We start from the raw sequence: 23,656 nt of genomic DNA, 5'->3' as shown, positions 1-23,656 counted from the left end.
TCATTTGAGCTCCCTGCCTCAGGTGCCACAATGATGTGGGCCAGCCCTGTGTGTCTGTGTGCACCAAACCAAGTACAAAGCTTGAATTGTCTGACACTGTAGTGAGCACTTTACAGCTTCTATATGATATTCTGCTAGGCTTCATTTGTGTTCTCAGTTGCCAGGACAGGGAGAAGAATGGGGCATGAGACTTTCCTACAAGCTTACATCAGTTGAAATTAATGGTGTTGCCCGAAGCTCACATGCTGATGTCAAATGACTAGTATGTTAGTCTGAATCTGCATAAACAACAATTAACACGGCTTCCTCTCTGATACTAGTGTGTTAATATTCACAAGCTGAGTGGGAGGGAAGGGGTTAAAAGCTACTTTGCTAACATGCTATATTTATCAAAAAGGGTTTTGTGTAGCTAGCAAAGCTGACATTTTCTAGAAAAGAAATGATTGTCAGACTGTACAAAGAATTGTAATTTTGATAGGATTTAATTCTGCTAGTGGAGAAGGTAACTTAGTTCCCAATTTGTAATAACCAGCCAGGCCAAAATACATGAAAGGGAGAACTAAGAGAAGGCTAGAATTGCTTCCTGGAATAAAACTTGAAACCAGAAGCTCTGCTGATTGGCCGTCTAGCTATCTTTGGCTCCTGGGGGCTGCCTGCAGGGCGGGGGGGGGGGGGGGGGGGGGGGGGGACACAAAAGCCAATCTTTGTCTCCTAGGTTACAAATTCCAACTTTGGGAGGAGGTGGGGGAGGAGGGAAGAAGTGGGGGATAAGCAAAAATACTCAACTGGCTTTGAAAAGACCTGCTGGAATTGTGATCCTGTGTAGGCAGCTGAGTAGCTTCAGCCTGTATTGGAGAAAATATTGTTGGCAAAACACTTGTGTGAAAGTTGTCAAAGCAAATGCCACTCTGCTTGTGCTTGAAAAGCAAAGGCGACGGGCTGAAAGTAACCAGGTCCCGAGTGATCCTACAGTTTGTGGCAGAGGCTGCTGCAAAAGCAGCAGGAACTGTGGTTCCCATTATTTTAAACTTCAGCATCAAAGCATTAAATTAATGTAACCCAGGCCTCATGTGAGTGCAAATATTTAATAAATTTTTTTATAATGACTAAGGGAATTGTTTTCCCTTTGTACATGTAACGTCTGTTTATTCCCCTTTACCTCAGCCTTCTCCCTCCTGCCTCAAATCCTTGCCTCTGGGGTAATAGAGATCAAGGAACCCCGAGTTCTGGACTCAAAGGCAGTGTTCTACTCAAGGGATGATGTTCCCATTTACACCGATCAAACGGAGGCAGTCAGTACTGTTTCTGTGCACAGAGCCCAGAGGAGATCAGTAGGAGGGGGGAGGATGTATAGTACTTTCTAGAGTGCACAGGTAATGGTTTGCCTGTGCTCTGAGCTCATGCAAGTAAATTTTGCTTGTAAAGTGCAGAGGCTACATGGGGCTGGAGTAGTGTTCAGGATGCCTGGCTGACATTCAGTTCTGCCCCCCACTTCCATGTAGCTGTCAGCCTTCTGATCCTGCATGTGTGACTTTAGTGATCTGCCTGGACAGCCTCATGTTGCTCGGATCGCAGCAGATGAGCAGTGTGACGTAGCACAACTTCCACCTCCAGTGCCACAGTATCAATGCTGCAGCACTGCGGTATAGATCCATCAACCCTGCTGCATCTCCGCTGGGGATTAGTTCAACCTGACGTTGGCCCCGAGGGTGCAAAAACGTCAAAGCCTTCATTGGTGTAGCCAGGTCAGTCTAACTTGTAAGAGCAAACCAATGCTTAGCAGTGAAACTTCACCATTTAAGGCTTGTAAAAATGAAACGGCTAGTTCACTGAAGAATGGAGCGTTCTCTGGTTCTGATTTTCCTCCTGTGTTCCATCATTCACCATGGGAGGGAATTTTGTCCTGCTGTCAGAATAGATCTTCCCAGTTTGGTTTAATCCAAGGCTGCTGTCCACATGCATTCTTCTTCCTCAGTTAAGAGAGTGGCAGGGAAGCGAAACATCTTAATTGCATTTTGAGCTGAAGTTTGAGAGCAGTGTTACACCAAGACCAATTTTCCTTGCTAAATGTGAGAGGACAACAATCAATTTTTTTTCTCTACCACCCCTTCTGGCTCAGATTTTTAGAAGGCTGTAATGAAAAAGCCAAGTGTGTGTCCCTCTGTCTCCAGGTTTGGAGCTGTTCTAGCAGAGCAGAAGCAGTGGAGGAGGGTTCTTCAGTTCCCTTAGATGAGCTAAAGTTCAGATACTAAGTCTCTTGCTGTTGGCTTAGAGGCGCCTCTAAATAACTAGATCCTGGATTGCTAACTTCAGTGTTCCCTGTAAATGGCATTTGTGCAGCCACTTGAGAGATTCAGAGGCCACCCAGCTTATTAGCAGAGTGCCCACAGGTAGGGTTTTGTTTCTGCTGGTGGTGCACATAACATTATTCTGCACATGGATGCAAAAGATTAGAGGAAACATTGCCTGTGTTGCTTCCTAAATCCACGTCTTCCCCTAGTGGATTTTAGGCATATTCTTAGAAACCATCTCACTCTTCCAACCTTGAGTTGTTCTATCTGCATAATCTCCCCCCCCCCCCCCCCCCCTATTATTCATAATATTTTTTTTTCCTGCAGGACGACAGAGTGACGTGATCACATCACTCTGCGTCTCTTAGCCTTCCTGCCGCAGACACTGTTCGGGAATCGGCAAAAGCCACCTGGCAGCCCGACCTGGGCAGACTGTGCCTCTCGAAAGGCTGCAAGCCAGAGCTGAGCAGGCAGGACTATTTGGAGGCAGGATCTGCCCAGACTGGGCTACCAGGCGGATTTGCCGGTCCCTGAACAGTGTCCGGGGCAGGGAGCGATTCCATCCATAGCCTGGTCACTGCTCCGGATCAGCCCGCTGCAAGAGAATGGGGCTGCAGCACCGCTGCTCCCATTGCTCAGAGGGGGAAACTCCAGGTAGAGGCTCGGGGCAGCTGGACCTGGGGACATTGGAGGCTTTCCCAGCGGCGCCACGTGAGAGCAGGCCCATGGGGAAGTAACATTGGGACTGGCCCTGCCTTGAGCAGGGGGCTGGACTTGATGACCTTGTGAGGTCTTTTCCAGCTCTGATTCTATGATGTGGGGCCTGGTGGCTAAGGGAAGGTGCTGGCTGTGCGCTGGGCTGGCCCCCTGCTCGGGGGAAGCAACCACTGTGCCATGTCCCCTTCTGGTGGCTGCCTGTGGTGTGCTACTGTGTGCATGGGATGGGCTAAGCTTTGGCTTGCTGCCTGGGGATGGGGGCCACAAAGCCCATGCTCCTCCCAAGCTCTCTGCCCCCCCTTCAGCTAGTGTGAGGCCTGGGGCGCAGCCCACTTACACCAGGAACGGAGGTAGGCTCCATGTCCCCAGCTGCCCACCACCCTGTCCTCCTCCACACCCCGAGTGGCTGCACTAGCGCTGAGCCATCCTGGTGGAACTTGCAGCTGCAAGCCGGCAATCCCTGAGGCATCACAGAGGGGAGGCTCAGCAGTGTTGGAGCAGCTGCCAACCTGACCCAGTGGGGGCAGGGTAGCCAGGTGGATGCAGGGGGTGGGAGGGGTGTGTCTGCATGGTGGTGCGTGGAGACCCCCCTCACTGCATGGCTCCCTGGCCCTCTTTCCATCCTCCATGTGTGTCCTCAGCCCTTCAGACTCCCATCCCCCCTTCTCACCCTGGCATCCCAAAGGAACCCCCTGGTCTCTGCCCCTTCCTCCAGCTTCTCCCTCTGCCTCCTTTCCATTTCCTTTGCCCACAGACATACCCCTTCCCCACATCACAGCACCCTAGAAATGGCCTCTTTGCTGCCCCTTCTCTCCAGGCAGCTGCCCTGATCCTGCTGTCACAGCACCTGTAGCAGCCCCAGCCCTTCTGAAATTCCTGCATATGGGCCTGGTGCTGTTTCTTCACTGGTTAGGTTGCCTGTTGGTGGGAGGGAGCAGGGTGAGCATAGGGAGGGAGGAAAAGGGATAAGGATGTGTGTGGGAATGGGTGGGGGGATTGTGAGAGGGATATAAGAATGGAGGCAGGGGGACAGGCGGTTGCGTGTACAGAGGGGAGGGGTTAGGGAAGGATGGGGGTATAGGAATATGGAGGAAAGAGGTGGGTGTAGGGATCAGCAGTAGGATGCAAGTAACCAGTCGACTATCCGATTAGCAAAGGCTTATCTGATAGTCGACTAGTAATACGACTAGTTACTCTCCTCCCCCCTTGCTGCCTCTATCATAGAGAGGAAGCAATGGAGGGGGGGGAGGCCTGCCTAAAATCCCGTTCCCCCCCCCCCCCCCCCCCAGTACCATCTCCATGGAGGGCAGGGGAGGTAGAAGCACAGCGGGAAATGGCACGAGTGGGGACTGAAGCAGATACCAGTTCTGCTGCAATTCTGTTTTTTAAATGTACAAGAGCCCCATAGAATATCCAAAGCAGAAGCCCCACAGGGGCAGTGGGGGAGGGGAGGAAATCCCATCAACTGTTCGATATGTTAAATTTAGATTAACTAGCCTCATACCCAGTGTGGGGTGGGGAAGAGGAGGGGTTAGGGAGGATGGGCGGGGGTAGGAATGGGGGACAGAAGTGGGGCTAGGGATGGAAGGAAGGGGCTGGACTATTTTATTGGTGGGTGGGGCAGGAGTGCAGGCAGGGGGGACTTGCTGGTGGAGGGCTTGAGTAGGTGGAATGGGCCGAGAGCGTTGACATAGAGGGGCCCATCCTGGGGTGAGAGTGGAGAAGGGTGCAAGTGACTTGGGACGATGGAGTGCTCAGCTGGGCTCAGTGCAAGATTAACAGGATCTCTGGCTGCAAAAGTGGCCAGTCAGAAGGCGGGTTGCCTCCAAGGAATTAAGTAAAAGTTTCAAGCACCTAAATGGTATTGGAACTCAGTGGGATTTAGGCTTCTTGCTCATTTAGGCACTTCTAGAAACTAGAATCTCTCTGAGGCATCTCAGAGCTTAGGCCAGAGCTGGGCAAAATACAACCTGTGGGCTGGATGTGGCCTGCCAAGCCACTGGATCCAGCCCATGGACACAGTGGGGAGCCCCACCTGCATGCTGCTCAGAAATGCAGCTGCTGGGCTATTTTTCTTGCACACCTGTGAGCCTGGAGGGGGAGGGGAAGAAGGCTTCATGAGCTGCCTCCACCTCCTCGGACAATCCCATTGGCCAGTTTCTGGCCAATGGGAGCTGCCTGTTTGAATAACAGGCAGCACACAAAGCACCATGCTTTCCTCCTTCTCTTCTCTTCCCCCCCCCCTCCCCCCAGCTAGTACTTATTCACACATGCAAGTGGCCCCTGCAGCCTGTTCATGGGGTGGGGCAGACAGGGAGGCTGCCTCAAACATTTTGGGCTGCTGGCTGGGAGTCACCCAGGTAAGTCTCCTGGCCAGAGCCTGCCTCTGGCACTTCAGCCCCTCCCTCTCTCCGCCGCCACACTCCTGCTCCCTTACTCCATATAACCCAAATCCTCCATCCCCCTCCCAGACCTTGCACCCCAAAACTGTCGCAGGTCACAACCCCCTCCTGTCCTAGGTTACATCCCAAACCCCTGTACCCCAATCCCCTGCTTCAGGTCCCAAACCAAACCCCTGTACCTCCTCCCATATCCCAGTCCCCTGCCTCAGGTCACAGCCCAAACTCCTGAACCCTAGATCACAACCCCTTCCTGTCCTAGGTCACAGCCTAAACCCCTGCACACCAGTCCAGTGCCCCAGGTCACAACCAGGTCCTTCACCCAAACTCCCTCCCAGACTCTACACTCCCTCCTGCACTTATACCCCTTACCCCAAGCTCCCTTCTTCACCCAGCCTCCATCCCAGATCCCGCACCTCTTCCATTAATATCATGGAAGAGTGCAGCCTTCAACCATTTTCCAAAATCTTGGCATACCCCCATCAACTACTATTGCCCACCTCTGGCTTAGGACAAGTCTGTGCTCTTCCTTACCTATCTTAAGGTCCCATTCAGGATAGCACACGATTGGAATGTGTTGGAGTGTTTGGGAGGTATCTCGAGCCAGCTTGCTTGGGCCCTGCACCATGGGCTCTTGTGCTGCTGTACACTCATCGACAGCAGGCTGCTTTCAGCTTACATCTTGTGCAGCTGAGCCAGGTCTGGGTTGGATTAGCGTGTGCACAACTGGTAGAGAGCAACAGTGCTGGATACAAATGTTGAAAGTGTAGTTAAAAACCACACATGTGCAGTGACCCAAAATGCTGCCCCTTGCACTAATGTTGACAGCATTCTGGGCCAACAATGAAAGCAGTGGCTACATTGGGTAAACCTATCCCCTCCAAATGAGCTAAAATCTGAAGGAACTTAGTAGGAATGGGTTGTGCAGGCTCTGAAATCTGAGTTAAGTGTATACAAGAACGGACTATTTCATGTACATATAATGTTGCCTTGAGGCCATGAGACTTTTGGGTATTTAATCTCATTTCCTATTTTTCTTTTTCCTTAGGACTAACACTGATCCCGCAGGTACTAAAAACAGAAATTTCCTTTTCTATTTCTGATCCCCAAAGTTATGGACAGTATGTGGAGGGCCTTAACAAATTCTTGAAGAACTATGACAGTGATCAACAAGCCAGCGATATGATATTTGACACTTGTGCTGGTAAGTAGACTCCTAGATATGAATTTCCTATTGTTGTCACATTGCAGGAGGCTGTTAACCATCCTCTCCTAAATGCATCCATCAAGATAATATTGGCCACTGTTGATGCTGTTGCTGTAAGCCCGGTAAAGCATCTCTTTCGTAGCATGAGGCAGGCTTCTGGGGCCGGCTCCCAGCCCCCTGCAGGGGAGGAGAGGAGATCAGTTAACGATTACCCAGTAGGATCTGCCAGTAAGGGTGATGCTTGCCAGGTAACCGGTTACCAGTTCACATCCCTATTTCATAGTGACCAGCAGCATGATGATTATCGTTAGCCTCTCAGATGAATGAGCTGGTCCTAGAGTTGCTCGTGGCTGGCTCATTGTCCAGGTAGGATGCATGAGATGGGGAGCTTCACTGGTGAATGCTGACAAGATCGTGGGTGGGGTTGTGAAAAGCACTGGGCATTGGTCCTTCTCTCTTCCCCTCAAAGACAATAGGGGTTTTCCTGTTCTCTGCTGCTACTGAATAGTTAGGCTGTTGCTGAGCTCATATGACAGCTCCACACCTATGTGCCCAAATTTGAGTTAAGAATTTAAATCTGTGTCCAAAAGTGGTTAGTGAGAGGAAGTGTGCCTTTCCCTGGCCACTGTGGTGTCTGAGACATGCTGACAGCCCTGCTGGGTCTCTTTGAACTGCCTTTCCTACCCTGCATGGGCTGAAGGGAAATCTGTAGCTGAAGCGTTTCTTCTTGACTTGCTCCGTCTCTGCTCCAATAGCCAGACTGAGAAGAGGCGGGCTTGTTATCTGGAAGCCATTTAAATTGTGACTCCAGCAGAGATAGGTACCTAACTGGACAGTATGTTGGCTGTTGTAGATGTTGACCCAAACCAGGTGACTGGGCTCAAATTCAGAGCAAGTAGCCTTTCCAGTAACAATAGCCAAATGGTTTTTTTTTTTTCTGTAAGTACAGTGGCCAGTAGATCTCAGATGAGCCAACAGGTTTGTTTTTAAAATGGGCTTGAAATGCTTGTAAGTAGTTTCCAATCTCCATCCATGACAGAACATCTCAGTTGCAGAATGCACACTTCCATGTCTCTGGCCATCTAATTCAGCTGGTGTAAATCTGTATAGCCCCATGGACTTTCAGTGGCACTACATCAGTTTACACCTGCTGATGAGCTGTCCTTCGGGTCAGTCATATCTCTCTCTCTCTCTCTCTTTCTCTCTTTTTTTTTTTTTCTTTAACTCGCTTGACAAGAATGAGTTTGTGATATGGACGGTGATGTCCTTCCCGTCTGCAGTTGATGGCTTTGGCTAATACCTACAGCACTGCTCTGAATGCATCTCCTGATTTAGGTGGGATATCAACTGTTGTAGGGGAGAGCCCTCACCTCTGATCCTGGCCACTTAGAAAGGGGTGGTGGGGTCATGGAGAAGCTTTTCTCCTCCTAATGTAATGCAGCAAAGCACCTAAAATGGACTGCATGTAGTGGTAACTCGAAGGAAGGGGAAGGTGCATTGGGGAGAGGATATGTTTGTCAGAATCCCTCCTGTGACCCAAACACAGAGATCAGAGAAGCAGCCCACACATGTTCTTAATTTGTGGAAACACCCAGTAGAAAACAGACTTGCCAAGATCAGTAGTGAACCTGTTACTGAGTGGCTTGATGCAGGTCCATAAGGTCAGTTGGTAGAAGGTGCTTTCTGTTTCTGTGTTGATTACTACTAGGCCTGAAACAAAGGATTCCAGTCCCAGGAAAAACTGTTGCTTTTCTGTCAAAGCCTGCAAATGTCAGTTCATGCTGCATGTAAACTTTTTTCTCCTTGTCCCACCTTCCATCCTAGACAAACCCGATGACTACATAATGCGAGGAGCATTTAATAATGCCCAAGGTCAGAAGAAAGTCTGCCGGTTCAAACGTGAATGGCTAGAAAACTGCTCCGGAATAGCAGATTCCAGCTATGGATACAGAGATGGAAAACCATGTGTCGTTGTCAAGCTCAACAGAGTTCTAGGCTTCAAACCAAAGGCAAGTGCTTCTTTTCTCTTCCTGGTAATGAGCAAGTAGTTTCCTACTAGGAACAGAAGACTGGTCTTAGGAAAAGCCATCTGCAAAATGGAGCTAGTAATATCTTCCTTGGAAGGTATATGTGAGGCTTAAATAATTGCTAGAAAGGCCTGTAAAAACCTATCCTCCACTTAATGTTCTCCTACAGAAAAACTGGTCAAACACATCCTCTTAATTGTGCTTGCTGTTATCAGTCCCACCTGGCACCACAGAGAAAATGGTATAAGCATGATATGTAAATATGCTGGTATAGGTACACTGGAGCCCACCTTTCCTGCCCTTCTGTGATCTGGAGCCATGTAGAATTCTGTGCTATTTTAGACAGGTCAAAGTGCAGCTCATTTATTGGAACCACATAAACTTGGAGTTAGGTGCTAACATGCCAGATCTTGACAGTCAAGCATATGTCCAATGAAGTATATTCTCTAAAGCTGCAGAGCAGAGATTTGCAAACATTTTATCTACATCTCCTAGTCTCCACTGCATAATATCCTTAGGGCATTTTCAGAAATTGTTTACGGGGGAAAGTAATATCCGAAAAACAGGTCTTTCTAGCTGCCTTTTTGAGTACATTATTTCCCATAGCCCATAGATCTCCCTAGGTATGTCATTGTAAGAACTGGTTTAGGGCAATCTCCCTCTTTTAGTAGACATGTCTACACTGGCATGATTTTGCGCAAATACTTTTAACGGAAGACTTTTTCTGTTAAAAGTATTTGCGCAAGAGAGCATCTATACTGGCATGTGCCTTTGCGCAAAAGATTTTCTTTTGTGCAAAAGCATCCTTGCCAGTGTAGACACATTCTTGCGCAAGAAAGCTCCGATAGCCATTTTAGCCATCGGGCTTTCTTGTGCAAGAAATTGAGGTTACCTGTCTACACTGGCCTCTTGCACAAAAACACTTACACAAGAGGACTTATCCCTGAGCGGGAGTGTCAGAGTATTTGCGCAAGAAGCACTGATTTTGTACATTACAACGTCAGTGTTCTTGCGCAAATACTCACAGCCAGTGTAGACAGGCGGCAAGATTTTGCACAAAAGCAGCTGCTTTTGTGCAAAATCTTGCCAATGTAGACACAGCCTATAATATTCTGGTATGTAACTTCCCCAGAATGTGCTTCCTGTTACTAGCATTACTCCGGCAGACGAGTAGCCTCATATTAATGTAGCAGATGTAAACAAGAGGCGGCCAGTGTTATGTGATTCCCCTGCTTTCCCTGGACCAGTTTGGGAACCTGGATAATCACTTTGGTCAGGACTTCCAGTTTCTGCTCCTACTTCAACCAGTCTAATTCCAAGCTGATTCTCTGGCACTGTACCTTGAGAGCAAACTCCCATTTGAGCTTTGTGACTTTACTGTCATGTGACACAAGCTGCTCCATAATATCTTTAGGAGGCTTGCTTTGCCCTTTGACAACAAGCATTTAGTAGCGGGGGGGGGAGGTGTTCTCTCAGGCTGTCAGGCCTTCCCTACTAGTGAATTCACTAACAGGATTTTGTAATTACCTTTCCTGAACTGTATTTACTTCCCCTCCCTGCAAGAAGTTGTCTGTAGAGCTTCTCTTGTTGGCAGATTTAGATTACTGCTGGTGAATTAGTGGCTTCCATGGCTGCTTGCTTGAAGTTATGACTGAAAATCATTGTCAAACTGAGCTGGCTTTGAAACTGACCTAGAACAAAGAATGTGCCAGTAGTTGTCCTCCCTCTGCCCACCCCCTAGGACTTTGACACACAAAGATGGGGCCTTGTTGGTGCAGTTCTGTGCACCAGGATGACATGCTAGAAACTAATCTGTGTGTGCATGTTGCTAATGGAGTTTATCTGAAGAGCAGAGATTATCCAGCATGACATTAACACTTGCTTGTTTCGGGTTTCTTCTAGCCTCCATTAAACGAGAGCCTCCCTGCTGAGGTGATGGGAAAATACAATCAATACGTCATGCCTGTTCATTGCAGTGCCAAGGTAAGATGGAAAGAACGTGAAGTGGCCTTAAAAATACAGGCAGTCCTTGGGTTACGTACAAGATAGGGACTGTAGGTTTGTTCTTAAGTTGAATTTGTATGAAAGTCAGAACTGGTACATATTGTAGGGGAAACTCTAGCCAAACATTTCTCCAGAGCTCAGTTTTATTCTCCCACACCTCACTTCCCTCAGTCCTTTATTCTCAAGCTGAGGTGTCTGCTGAGAAAAGCTGCTCCGCGTCTCCCTGGTCTGCTGGGGGGAAGCAGCTAGTGTGGGGTTGCCTCACCCCGTTTGTAAGTAGGGATCCGATGTAAGTCGGATCCATGTAACCCGGGGACTGCCTGTAGTGAGAAAAGATTTCCATGTCTTTCCTAACTCATGATCTCAGTCTTGTGCCATCAAGGGCAGAGAAAGCAAAAACCCGTAACACATACCAGCTCTGCATAAGCAGAGACTTGTACTTCTAAGCTAGGGATGTGGCTCCATCCTCATTCAGTTCTTCTGTTTATTATCCAGGAGCTTTTTTTTTCTGGCTCTGGATCTTAGATTGGTGCAAATGGATTTAAAAAAGTGAGTCTGCTTCAAGGCTTGAGACAGGAATCAAGTCTGGGTACCCATTCACTCCTTGACATTTCTGCTGATAAATGCACACACACATAGGCTATGTCTACACTCGCGGCTTCTTGCGCAAGAGCATCTCGTGCAAGGGTTCTTGCGCAAGAAAACGTCCACACTGCCATGTGCGTGCTGTGCTTTTGCGCAAGAGCTCCCGTGACAGTGTGGACGCTCCCTTGCGCAAGAAAGCTCCGACGGCCATTTTAGCCATAGGGCTTTCTTGCACAAGAAATCCCTGCTGAGCATCCACACTGCTCTCTTGCACAAGAAGCCCTCTTACCACGCTATACTCTAAATTTCCTTGCACAAGAGCGGGCGGGCAGTGTAGATGCTCTGCAGATTCTTGCACAAGAATGGCCATACTTGTGCAAGAAGCTGCAAGTGTAGACATAGCCCTACTCTTTTAGTAAGACTACCCTACCATTAGGAACTGAATTTGAAGCAACTCATTTCACAAAGGTTACTGAAAAATGACAAATTAAATGACAACTGTATGTTGTCATTGATCCAAGCTCAGAGAGGTGACCTAGCAATAAGGCATTTCCCTGCAATTTGTTTCAGCTGTCCTTTGAAGGTCTCTTCCAAGTACAGTAAAACCTGTGCTATCTGGAAAACTGTAGGAAACTGGCCCTTTAAGTTCTGGGACACTCATCAGATGAATGTGCAGCATGTACCTGGGGGAGGGCGAATGGCCATGGCTCCCTGGCATCCCAGGCAGGCCAGTCCCCTGGCAGGCTGCCTCTGCCATCTCTGCCTCCCACTCCCCACGACTTCCATACCTTCCCCCCCCCCCCCCCCCCCCCCCCCCAGCAGGCCACATCCTGGCCCCTGCATGGCTCCTGTCTCCTCCCCTCACTTCCCCCCAAGATAACTAGCATTTTTATGTTACTGGCATGCCCTAATCCCTGGGCGTGCCAGATAACACAGGTTTTACTGTAGCAATATCCTTTCCTCCAGTTATTTCACTTATTCAAATGCGAAACTTGTTAGAGAATGATATTAACTGAAAGAGAGAGATTATTTTTTGCTTAATTTGGAGTTTTAACAAATGTAAGGTGCCAGACACATAGGAAGTTTTGTCAGGATTTTGGACAAGCATGAAGAGGGAATAATTATTAAATTCAGAGTGTTCCTTGATCCACTGCTCTGGATAAAAATGAGTAGCCAGGGAACAATAGTGCTGATCTTACAAAACAGGTGCAAAAACAACTTGAAGCGCTGATGATGTAATGTGAGGTTTTTTGGTTAAATTAATTCCCTCATGAAAGGTAAATAGGAAAATGATCCTGGCTGATATCAATTGAGTATGTAATTGCCTACATTGTACAAATTGGCCTACTATGTACCAGTCCTGAGGGACATGGAAGGGTTTGAAAAACTGCATTGCACTATTCAGCACCCAAGTCACATGGTAATAAGCAATTTGAATGGGCATTCAGTGAAGGGAATACTTACAAAATAGGGTGTGGACAAGTGATTTTTTTTTCTTTTCTTCTTTAGAAAGAGGAAGATGCTGACAAAGTTGGCCCTGTTGAATATTATGGGATGGCTGGCTATGCTGGCTTTCCACTGCAATATTACCCGTACTATGGCAAGCTGCTCCAGCCAAAATATCTCCAGCCTCTCCTAGCAGTGCAGTTCACTAACCTGACCTACGACACAGAAGTGCGTGTGGAGTGCAAGCTCTACGGTGAAAACATAGGTTACAGTGACAAAGACCGTTTTCAGGGACGTTTTGAAGTGAAATTTGACATAAAGAGCAGCTGATCATAAGCACAATTTTCTTTTTCCCCTCCTAGCCATTTAAAAAGTAAAAAAACAAAAACCTACTAGTCTTGAACAAACTGTCATACGTATGGGACCTACACGTAATCTATATGCTTTACACTAGCTTTCTGCATTACTAGATTAGAATGTAAACCTAAAGTGTAGCAATAGTGACAATATTTATTCTACTGTAAATGACAAACAAAATTGAGCCTTGGGACATGCCCATTTTTACTGTAAATTATGATTCCATAACTGACTTGTAGTAAGCAGTGTTTCTGGCCCCCAAGTATTGCTGCCTTGTGTATTTTATTTAGTGTACAGTACTATAGGTACATACTCTGGTCATTTTTCAAGCCATGTATTGTATCTGTTTTCTACTTTCTGTGAGCAAAGATTTTGCTCTCCGAGGTGTAAATACTCAATGGGAGTAGAACTGGCATGGTTCTTTTTTCCTTTTAAAGATAAAGGCCCACCTTTGAGACTAAACAGCACTCCATAGAACCTCTTTATTTTCCTGTGGTGTAAGGGTATTTTATTTGGAGGGGTGGCTGGGGCAACTAACTTGAGTTCATGAATAAATAAAGGTGATTGTGTACTGTGCTTTGTAGTGAATGCTTGCTTGCTCTCTCTCTCTCTCTCCACCCTCATCCTCCAGTATGTTGTGTGAGATCTGAGTCAGACTATCCCACCACTGATGAGTGAATTATTTGCTGTGTATATTTTATTTTTCCGCTGGCAGCATCACATTGTGTGGTGCTAATGTCTTTACTGAATGTTTTAACCATTTTCATGGTGGAAGATTTTATATTTATGCAGTTGTACAATTTTATTTTTTCTGCAAGAAAAAGTGTAATGTATGAAAAACCAAAGTCACTTGTTTGAAAATAAATCTTTATTTTGAACTTTATAAAAGCAATGCAGTACCCCATAGAATGGTGTTAAATGTTGTCTAAAGTGCAAAACTCATGTTCTAACATGTAATCAATAGCCAGGAGCACAGTGCTCTTGCTCTTGTATTTCAGTCAGGTTAAAACATTGGACAATAAACGAATGAACACATCTCTCCTGGTGTCTGTCTTTTGGTAGGAACTGGAAAAAGCATGCTCTGTCAGTTGTCCAGAATCTTGAAAAAGTACTGGACCTGCAAAAGATATCCATGTTACAGTGCCTCTTCTAGGTATTTGATCCATTGCCTAGCTGGATACCTCTGAAACAAATTGACTGTGATTTGTAAAGAGAAATCTTGGCTGTCTATGAACTGATTGTATGGAGATTAGGTATGTGTAAGTGACTTGTTGACTAGCTGATATCCAAAAGCTTATTGGATAGTCTAGTTGCTGCCCCCCTGCCGTGGCTCTCCTGCTTATTGACTAATTGATTAGATTAAATGTAACATCCTAATAGGAATCCATCTGCTTTTAGGGAGGGGGAAACCCCTTAAAGTTCATACCTAACATGTCAGTGCAGTGTTCCCTGTAAGCAGTGCACCTGTGAGGCTGCTCAGCAGAATGCTCAAAGCTTGGGTTTTTGTTTCTACTGCTGGTTGTGTACTGAGGCATGTGCAAAAAATGAAATTCTATAGATGGATGGAAAAGATTAAAGGGAACATTTCCTGAGTGTGACTTTGCTGGAGATATATTTGATAGTTTTGGGCAAAGCAGAAATCTTTTCAGCATGCTGAGTTTTTACTGTTAGAGAATTATAGGAAGGTCAGACAGTGACATGCATATGATAACATTGGATTAGTGTTTCAATGTCAACAGCAGTGTGTATATATATATATATATATATACAAAGTAAATATCCTTAAATCAAAACAGTTCAGATGCAGCATTTACCTGTAAATTATTATAAATTCATCATTTACATGAGATTTCATTGCCATTTTAAACCAAAGTATCAGTAAAAGTTACATTTCAAACTAGGCCTAGATTGTAATTAGGTAAAGGCCTTAAGGTTCCTCCCCAAACCAGTCATCAACCTTTTGCACTTAGGAAAGGGCTGCTACACCTTGCATGTTGTCAAGTGTTTGACAGTACAGGTTGCACCTCTGGAAACCAGGCACTTTCTGATCTAGCAACATCCATGGTCCAGTAGGATCTGGACCAGAGAGCCTAATAGCAGGTGGGCCAGCAACCTAGCCAGGGCTAAAGAAGCCTAGTTGAGGAGGGGGACTGGTGGCAGAGGACACCTTCCTTAGTCTGGCAAATTCACACGTTATACAACCATTGCTGCTGTGTTAAGCAGTTTTTTCATTTAAGCTAGTCCTGAGGTTATTAAAACATGCTTGTTGCCTCAACTTCCTTAGCACCTTTTATTGTTTAAGGCCAAATTGGTCATCTTTCAACTTCAGCTCAGACACTAGCAGCAGACAAACTAATTCACATTCTAACCAAACTTATACAAATGTGTAATAATCTGCATGCTACTCTGAGTGTACTTCAAAGACCATAGTAACAATATTTTCATTCCCTCGTGGATTTAAGTGAATAACCCTTAATAGTTGGAACAATACTTACAAAGGGGCTGTAGGCAGACAGGTAACCAATTAGCTTAGTGACTGTCACTTCCGTCCACCATGTGTGGAGAGAAGAGGCTGGCACAGCCATTAATTTTAAATGAGATAATAGGGAAAGAGCCATATGCAATGTACACAGTGGCAGTTTGAAAAAAATGCAACCCAAACTGGCTTTGTTTTTGGTGGGGGGTGGGGGGGAGGAGCGGAATTGGATGGGCACGCACCCCACAGTGTTGAAACACTAGGGCTATGTCTACACTCTGCTTCTTGTTTGAGAAATATGCAAATGAGGCTAAGCATGGACTATCACCAAGCCTCATTTGCATACCTAATGAGCCACCATTTTTGCAGATGAGGCTCTTGCACCAGAAGGAGGTGTCTACACTGCCCCTTCTTACGCAATAAACCCCTCCCTTGCACAAAGCCACTATGCAGACTATTTTCAGGAATAACTGCATTGCACAAGAGGGTTTTTCTTGCGTAAGAAGGGGCAATGTAGACTGCTCCTTCTGATGCAAGAGCCTCTTCTGCAAAAATAGTGGTGCATTAGATATAAAATGAGGCTCAGCAATATTCCACACTTAGTCTCATTTGCATAGCTCTCATGCAAGAAGCTGCAAGTGTAGACATAGCCTAGGTCTTGGTCCCAGTATTAAAATTGCTACAGCTTCTTAGAGTAAGTTAAAGGCTAAATCTCACAATGCTGCCATGACCAGCATGAGAATGGAAACCCTGTCTTTAACTTCCTGTATGAACATCTATGGCCCTGCTTGAATTTTTACTGTAGGAAAAACTGAGCGCATACCACCCCAAGGCCAAATTTAGATTGTCTGTATTTCATTTTGTTGTTCGTGACTTTAAAAGGTAACTTTTAAGGAGTGTTAAAACTGCATCCTCACACAACTGCTCCATCTCTCCTGTTTCCCTAAGCCAAAGATAATTGGATCAAAAGTCTGTTATAAGTGTCACAGGTATTCTACACACAAAGAATGGGGGGGGGAAGGGGGAAGAGGGGAGAGAAGGGACATGTGGAAAGTATTAGTTAAAAAAAAAAAGCCCCTCTAATCACATCAGAAGTAGGAAAAGAATCCAGGTGTAACTCCCAGACTGATTTACTGTGCTATACTACTTGCCTTGATGCCCCAGTGAATTCAAATTTGGAGCTTCTCAAACCTGGGCAGCACTGATTTTCCAAACTCAAGTTACCACCACAATATAAAGTAATTCCAACTGCCAGCGTCTAATGGATTGAATTAAGACTTTCATGACTGGAAAAGTATCATGTGCTGCATAGCAAAATGTGGTTCTTTTGAAAAGTCACCACTGAGGAGACTGAAATTTTCCAGAAAGCATTTAAGAGTTATACCTCATCTAAAACTGGCAGGAGGTAGTTCTGCATCACAACAAATATTTATACCTAACATTTTTTGTGCAGGCTGACAGTGACAATCACCTCATTCTGCATTGCCCCTCTCAGCCTTTGCAGAGTCAGAAGAGGAACCCGTGGTCATGGCTCAGGGTACCTCCGGCCCCTCTTCCTCAAGGGGTGCCCTGGCTACCCACAGCTGCCTATGGTCCCACTTCCACTTCCAGGTCTAGGGTCCCAACACTCCACAACTCAGTGGGAAACTGCCATCGCCACCTGCCTAGTATGCCAGCCTTGTGCTCCCACCCCACAAGATTGGAGCACCAGCCATGGCTTCCTGCACGGGGTGGCGGAGAGAGGAGAAAGCCCCAAGGCTGTGCGCAAGATCCAGCTTACGCTACTACGCCCCTCGGCACAGCAGTGTGCTCTCATCTTGTGGAGGGAGTGAGGACATAAGGCTGGAGCACCATGCAGGTGGCAGCCTGCCAAGGCAAGAAAGCCATGGTGATTCACTGCTGGGTCGCAGAGCATCAGGATCCCAGACCCAGAAGTAGAAGTAGGGCTGGAGGCAGCTTCCCCAGTGGAGAAAGCCTCTGGTGCCAAGGAGAGGTGCGAAAAGGAGTACCCGCCCCCCTGCACTCCCAGCACCTAACCCCCCCCCACTACACCCCCAGTCCACTCCTGCCCCCTCCCACCACCAGACACCCTGCCTCCAGCCCATTCTCCTGCACCCTCTCTCCCCCTGCCCGCTCCTCTGGCCTTCCCCCAGCCACACCCTCCCGATTCAATCAGGGCCCAGTTCCCATCTAGCCACAAATGTCCTGTCCCTAGCCCCGATCCTGGGGCAGACCCTGCAGTCCAGCCCCCATGCTAGGGTTGCCAGGTGTCCAGTTTTCTTCCAGAAAGTCCAGTATTTGCACCATTTGTTCGGTAGAAAAATACTGGACACATGCAATGTCCGGTATTTTGTGATTTCCTGGCAGGGTGCCAGGTGGAAGCTTGGCAAGGGCGGGGGAGCAACTGGGAGGCGGGCCACGATTGGCTTTGGGAGCCCTGTGGTCAAGCGCAAAAGCCAGGTGGAGCGGGGCGGGGCTGGGACTCCCAGCCACACCCCCTGCCACCCAGTTTTTGCACATGATCAGAGGCTCCCAACACAGCCCCACCTCCCAGCTGGGAGCCTCTGGATGTGAGCAGAAGCCAGACAGGGGGAGTGGCTCCCAGCCCCGCCCAGCTTCTGCTGGCAAGTAAAGGGAGCACCTGCCAAGGGTGCAGCTGGAAGGACTCTGGCTGCAGCCACTGGCTGCCCCCCCTCCTCTTCCCCCCCCCCGCCAGCTCTGCTTCCTGCCCCCCCTTCCTCCCCTCTAGCCCCCGATCCCCCCCAGCTCTGCTTCCCGGCCCCCCTTCTCCTGTCTAGCCCCGCAGCCCCCAGCTCTGCTTCCCGCTTCCCCCCCGCCCCCTGGACAAGCATGTCTGGTTATTTAGCGGGGTCTACCTGGAAACTCTCCCCCCATCTGGCCACAGGAAGGGCTGGTGGCAGCTCCCTTCTTGCTGCAGCACAGGTAGGAGTGGAGGCCATGATCTGGCTGCAGCGGAGAGATGAGGGGTTGGCCAGTGCAGTAAGCAGGGGGAACAGTCCTCTAGTCATCCCTAATAAGTCTGGAAAGCCTGGACTTGCAACTAGTGACAGGCCCTCATTGTGCATAATATGATCTGCTACTTAGAATGACAGTGATACTGCTACACACCCAGCGCAACAAGAGGATACTTGTCAGAGACACTGCTTAGAGTCACTGGGTAAAGTCCTAGTCCCAGTGAAGTTAATGAATTTTGTCACTGACTTTAGTAAGGCCAGGAATTCAGCCACAAGGCAAAGGTATTAGAAAGGAAAAGTGCATTCTTCAGTAGAACAGTCCAGCTTTTTTATGCTGTCACTTATAGACTCAGACAAAGATCAGAAGGGACCATCATGATCATCTAGTCTGAGATCCACATCACAGGCTACAGGACCTCACCACTCACTCCTGTAACAAGCCCTAACCACCTGGCTGAGTTACTCGAGTCCTCAAATCATGGGTGAAAGACTTCAATTTACAGATCCACCATTTACATTAGTTTAAACTTGCAAGTGACCCGTGAGTCAGACATCCAATACAACATGACACGTCTTTAAAAACAAGACCCTTGGGAAACCTGTTTTGCTCACCAAACCTACTGTTGCCTCAAACTGTCGTGTCTAAAGGCCAAACAGTCCTCACTTTGATCAATCAAATAATAATGCTTCTAATATGACCCTCAGTTTGATTCTCTTTAGAAAGACTAGCATAAAATGAAAAAACAACAACGCTAAAGAAAATGGACGGGAAGGCATTTACCCATGTACCATGTCACTGAAAAAATACTCCAAGAAAGCATGAGAGAGTCAAAACTTCAGCCCTCTCTTTTCAGTATGTCACATTTAGTATTAACAAGTAGGTGCATTGACACACAAAGGCTCTAGTCATGACTGGAGCTCCATTGTGTTGGGCCTGTATACCAGAGGCAGGCCCTGCACTGTCCAGCTATAAGTATGGACCAAGACCCCAAACAGGAGTCCCACTAAGTAACTGAGATAAAATGTCTGTATCTGATCAGACTCTTGCCAAAACTACATTGATTAGGATCTTGCTACAAGCCACAGGGTGAAAGGCTGGCCCCACCAAACTTAAGGGAACTTTGGCCATTGACTTCAAAGGGTTAAGATTTCAGTCACAGGTTCTATATGTTAATTTACAAACAAGCAAACAAAAATTCATTTCCCTCCCCCCCAAAAGAGCAGTAAATTACAATTTTATTTTATAGGCATAGCAATGGAAAATACTAAGTTGTATAAATCTAGGTCCGATAGTAAATTCAGAGGATTTTATACTGTCACTAAACAAGCCATCCAATGTATGGTAGAGTGGGTTGAAATTATACTAACTACTGGAACTGGGACAAAAGCCCATTACAGAAATCCTACACTGCTATTTTGCAAATACTTCATCTACACAGGAACTCCAGCAGCAATGGGTGCAGAGCAGAACTAAGACAATTCAAGTGTCTAATTTAAAAATAAAAACTACTAAAAGCATTCAGTTTTTGGTGCCGTCTCAATCAAAGCAGTAAATGCTTCCCCAACCTTAGATCAAGAGAGGATCAGAAATTAAAAACACTCATAAACAACCCTCATCAAAACTAATTCCTCCCATTGGAAGAAACACTACCCCTAAAAACTAAATGGTACCCCAAAACACTGCACCAAAATCTATGTTGGATGCATATGAGAGTCACTGAGGAAACAAGACCAAAGCCATCCAGACTTTGGAGAATCCAACATGGAACCTTCCCACCAGTAGATACACAAGAGTACAGCTGTGTAAAACAGAATCAGTGACCATAAATTAAAGGAAGAAACTGGGAGACCCTGCCTAGATGTAAGACTTGTGCAACCAGTTTTGCAAAGGAGACAGAGTTGGAGAGACATTTGCTGCTCCACTGTCAGAAGTACAAGGGCGTTGTGAAATATAAGCCCTCCAATCTACAGAACCTGATAGAAACTTTCTATTAAAAAATCTTGAGGAAAAAATAACCAAGAAAAACAAAGGACAGAGATAGCATCACATTAGAAGAAATGTGTCCCTGACATTATGGCTACACTATGAATTAGGGGTGTGATTCCCCCTCATCTCAGATACACAAACTTGTGCTAGCTCTTGTTGAACTAGTGAGATTATAAATAGCCGTGTATCTCTGGTGGCAGTGGCAGTGTAAGCATAGCTGAGATGTGCAAAATCCAAACCCACCAGACACTGCTGAGTATCAGGGTAATGCAAGCATGTATATGTGAACAGGGGAATCACACCCCTAGCTCATAGCATAGACAAAATCCCAAAACATTACTATGAAGTCTGAAGGGAAATTGAATGCTTAGATTGTAGCAGAGCTGTTTGGGAACTGGAATTTCTGTTCCATGGGAAATTCTGACATTTACAAATAAGGTCCCAATTCAGAACAAACAGCCAACATTTTGAAATGTCCCACAATATTAAGATTCCAAATTGTTTTGATTTGTGTCCACTGAAGCATTTCAATTCAGTAGTGTCAAAGCATTTCAAAAGGTACTCATTTTGTCTCCTGTTTGGACTGATTTCATTTTGACTTTTATTAAATAGTATTAAATTAACACTAATATCATAACTGTGTATTTGATCATCTGTGTATAAGCAAAAAAATACATTTCCATACTTACACTATTTTCCATCGAAAAATTATTAAAAATCTGCAGTTTTCCATGAAATGTTTTGATGTTGACAAAGCTGCATGTTTAAAAAGGAAACTTGGAGCTATCTCCAAGCTCTTTGAGAGCAGGAGCCATCTTACTATTGCATGTTTGTGCAGTGCCCAATAGCTCTATGAGTATTAGAATGCTAATGTACTAGAGCTATTTTTCACAAGTACCTACGGTTTCTGTCTTTTTCAGTGTCTGGCAGCATTGCATAACTTGGCACACTAATATATAATTTTGAATTCAGCTTGACTTATGGCAAGGCCTATCTGCCATGAACCTCAAATTTCTTGGTGGTTTCTTTGTACAGTAGTGACTATGTAAAAGCTTCCATTGCACTCAGTAGAGCTGCTACTACTTTATTGCTTACATGGTATATTATCAACTGTAATATATGAACACTTGTCCATGTGGACAGATTGACTCAGCTATAATTTTCTACATTAAAATTAATTCTGTCTCTGCACTTGGTGATAAAATCACCTGAATTTCCAGAGTGACAGGCACATTAAAACACCTAAGAAATAGAGAGAGAGATTTAAAGACAAACTCCCATAATAGCTGAATTTGAGAACAAGCAATAACATGCATATATATAACATCAATAACGTTTTGTAAACCAGAGGTTTAAGCCTTAGAAATGTAGAGTTCTTTTCCCACCTCTCCCCAACCCTTTCAACCTGCTAAAGTCCAAATGTGAAACACAAGGTGTGTCAGAGACCCAAAATTAAGGGTACAAAAAGTATTCACATAGGAAAGTTAAAATCCATTTCTTAGGTGGAAAAAACTCTGTGTAACCTTGGTCAAACATAATTATGCATTTCTGATTTAACTAATTTACAGCACTAAATGGAAGGAGACACCAAATATATGTGGAATGTAGATTATGGATGTCAACCTAGCCTGGGCTTATCGGTTAATCTTGCTGACTACATGCACTCCCCCCACCCCTTGCTGCCTTTGTATCAGAGGCGGGCGAGGGGGAAGGGGGAGAGTGGAAGCCAGTGCCTGTGAGGAGGTGGCTCTGCGGACCCACTTGATGCCCCCTACGGAGGCAGCGGGGGGAGGGGAAGAGGGAGAAGCCAGTGCTGGTCATAGCCGGCTTAAAAGCCAGTTCCCCCTAACACCGGCTCCCCAGTGCCGCCGCCTCCTCTCCACCTCTGCGCTGCTGCCTCTATTAAAGTCAGCTCAGACCCTTCACAGACAGGGGCTGCTGCCACCCCTTGCTGCTGCCTCTGAGAGAGAGGCAGCAGTGCTGGATGGCAGGGGGCTCCTGGCTGGGAGCACACTGGTTGTCGTGTAACTGCTAAGATATCATGTGGTTACACGACTATTTAATTATACAATATCTAAAATCCCTAATGTAGATGATTTGAGGATTTTGAGATCTATAGCTCTGCCACCAACTTGCTGTGAAACCTTGGACAAAGTCACTTAATCCCTGTGATCATCAATTTCCCAATTCACTACATGGGAATAATACTTCATTAATGATTATAAAATGCTTTGGTACATCTAGATGAATGTCGCACTTAAAATCTATACAACTAGTAATAACAGTGTTAACTATAGGTGTCTTAGTTCTAAGAAGTGCCCTATTTATTATGGCTTGGGCCCCCACCTGCATGGCTTTGCTGAAAGGGAACTCGCTCACACTAATGGCTCACTCGATGTCTAGAAAATCTCTTTTAAGACAGCTTTTATTGCATTGTCTGACACTCATACAGAATGTACTGACAATCTTCAAAAGGCAGAACAAGCACAATAAGTACGGTATAATGTACAAACAGTGTGTCATTATGTTCTTTCCAAATACAATTATGTGGATTAGCTGCCACAGATTCACACTAAAAGCTGTTAACAATTTACATATATATGGTATGGAGGAAGGATTTGTTTTTCTAAGGACTTATTCTCAGGAGCTGTGTGTTGCTGGGTAAATGCTGTCATAAATGTGACTAATCTGTAGCCAACAGTGCCCATCTACTTCCCCTGTTATCATGATCTATTTAGCGAATTAGCGCTTGTGAAAGGTGATGCATTGTTAGCTTTAGAACAAGGCCAAGGTTGTCAAAAGTAACTAGTGATTTTGGGTGCATCTATTCTAAGTCCCTTTGAGGTGGCCCAGTTTTCAGAAAGTGCTGACTCATGCCACTATAGAAACAGGCCCCTTTATGATACCGCTTGTGGGGTATCAAAAATGGAGGCAGACAGATTGCTAGTCACTTTGAAAAATCTGAGCCTGTAGTCACCCTACTTAGAATCCAGGTACAGCACAAACAGGAGGAAAGAAAACTTCCTCCACACAACACTAACATGTGTCAACCTTTACCTGGAAAGGGCAATATAGACTGTATGGTCTACTCAAAACTTTGGCCTCTTTGCTATCAACAACCAGGCCAATCAGTGGCAAACACGGTGAGTTTTCTCTGGGGACATTTATTTCATCAGGAACAACAG

General features: G+C 46.1%; 2 protein-coding genes across 5 annotated transcripts in view; one reads left to right on the top strand and one right to left on the bottom strand.

Annotated features, from left to right (window-relative positions):
- Window positions 1-14,068, top strand: part of ATP1B1 (ATPase Na+/K+ transporting subunit beta 1) — a 107,557-nt gene extending 93,489 nt beyond the window's left edge. For all 3 annotated transcript variants that reach the window (XM_075907047.1, XM_075907040.1, XM_025189030.2), the window contains 4 exons: window positions 6,456-6,611; window positions 8,439-8,623; window positions 10,544-10,624; window positions 12,740-14,068. In XM_075907047.1, coding sequence (XP_075763162.1) covers window positions 6,456-6,611; window positions 8,439-8,623; window positions 10,544-10,624; window positions 12,740-13,006 — 689 coding nt within the window. In that variant the 3' untranslated portion in view covers window positions 13,007-14,068. The remainder of the gene's footprint in view (window positions 1-6,455; window positions 6,612-8,438; window positions 8,624-10,543; window positions 10,625-12,739) is intronic.
- NME7 (NME/NM23 family member 7) overlaps window positions 13,594-23,656 on the bottom strand; it is a 175,736-nt gene continuing 165,673 nt past the window's right edge. For both annotated transcript variants that reach the window (XM_075907002.1, XM_075907007.1), the window contains one exon: window positions 13,594-14,150. In XM_075907002.1, the coding sequence (XP_075763117.1) occupies window positions 14,032-14,150 (119 nt within the window). In that variant the 3' untranslated portion in view covers window positions 13,594-14,031. The remainder of the gene's footprint in view (window positions 14,151-23,656) is intronic.

This window comes from Pelodiscus sinensis, chromosome 1 (assembly GCF_049634645.1).
Source record: "Pelodiscus sinensis isolate JC-2024 chromosome 1, ASM4963464v1, whole genome shotgun sequence".
Classification (NCBI taxonomy): domain Eukaryota; kingdom Metazoa; phylum Chordata; order Testudines; family Trionychidae; genus Pelodiscus; species Pelodiscus sinensis.
This window is presented reverse-complemented; position numbering and strand designations above follow the sequence as displayed.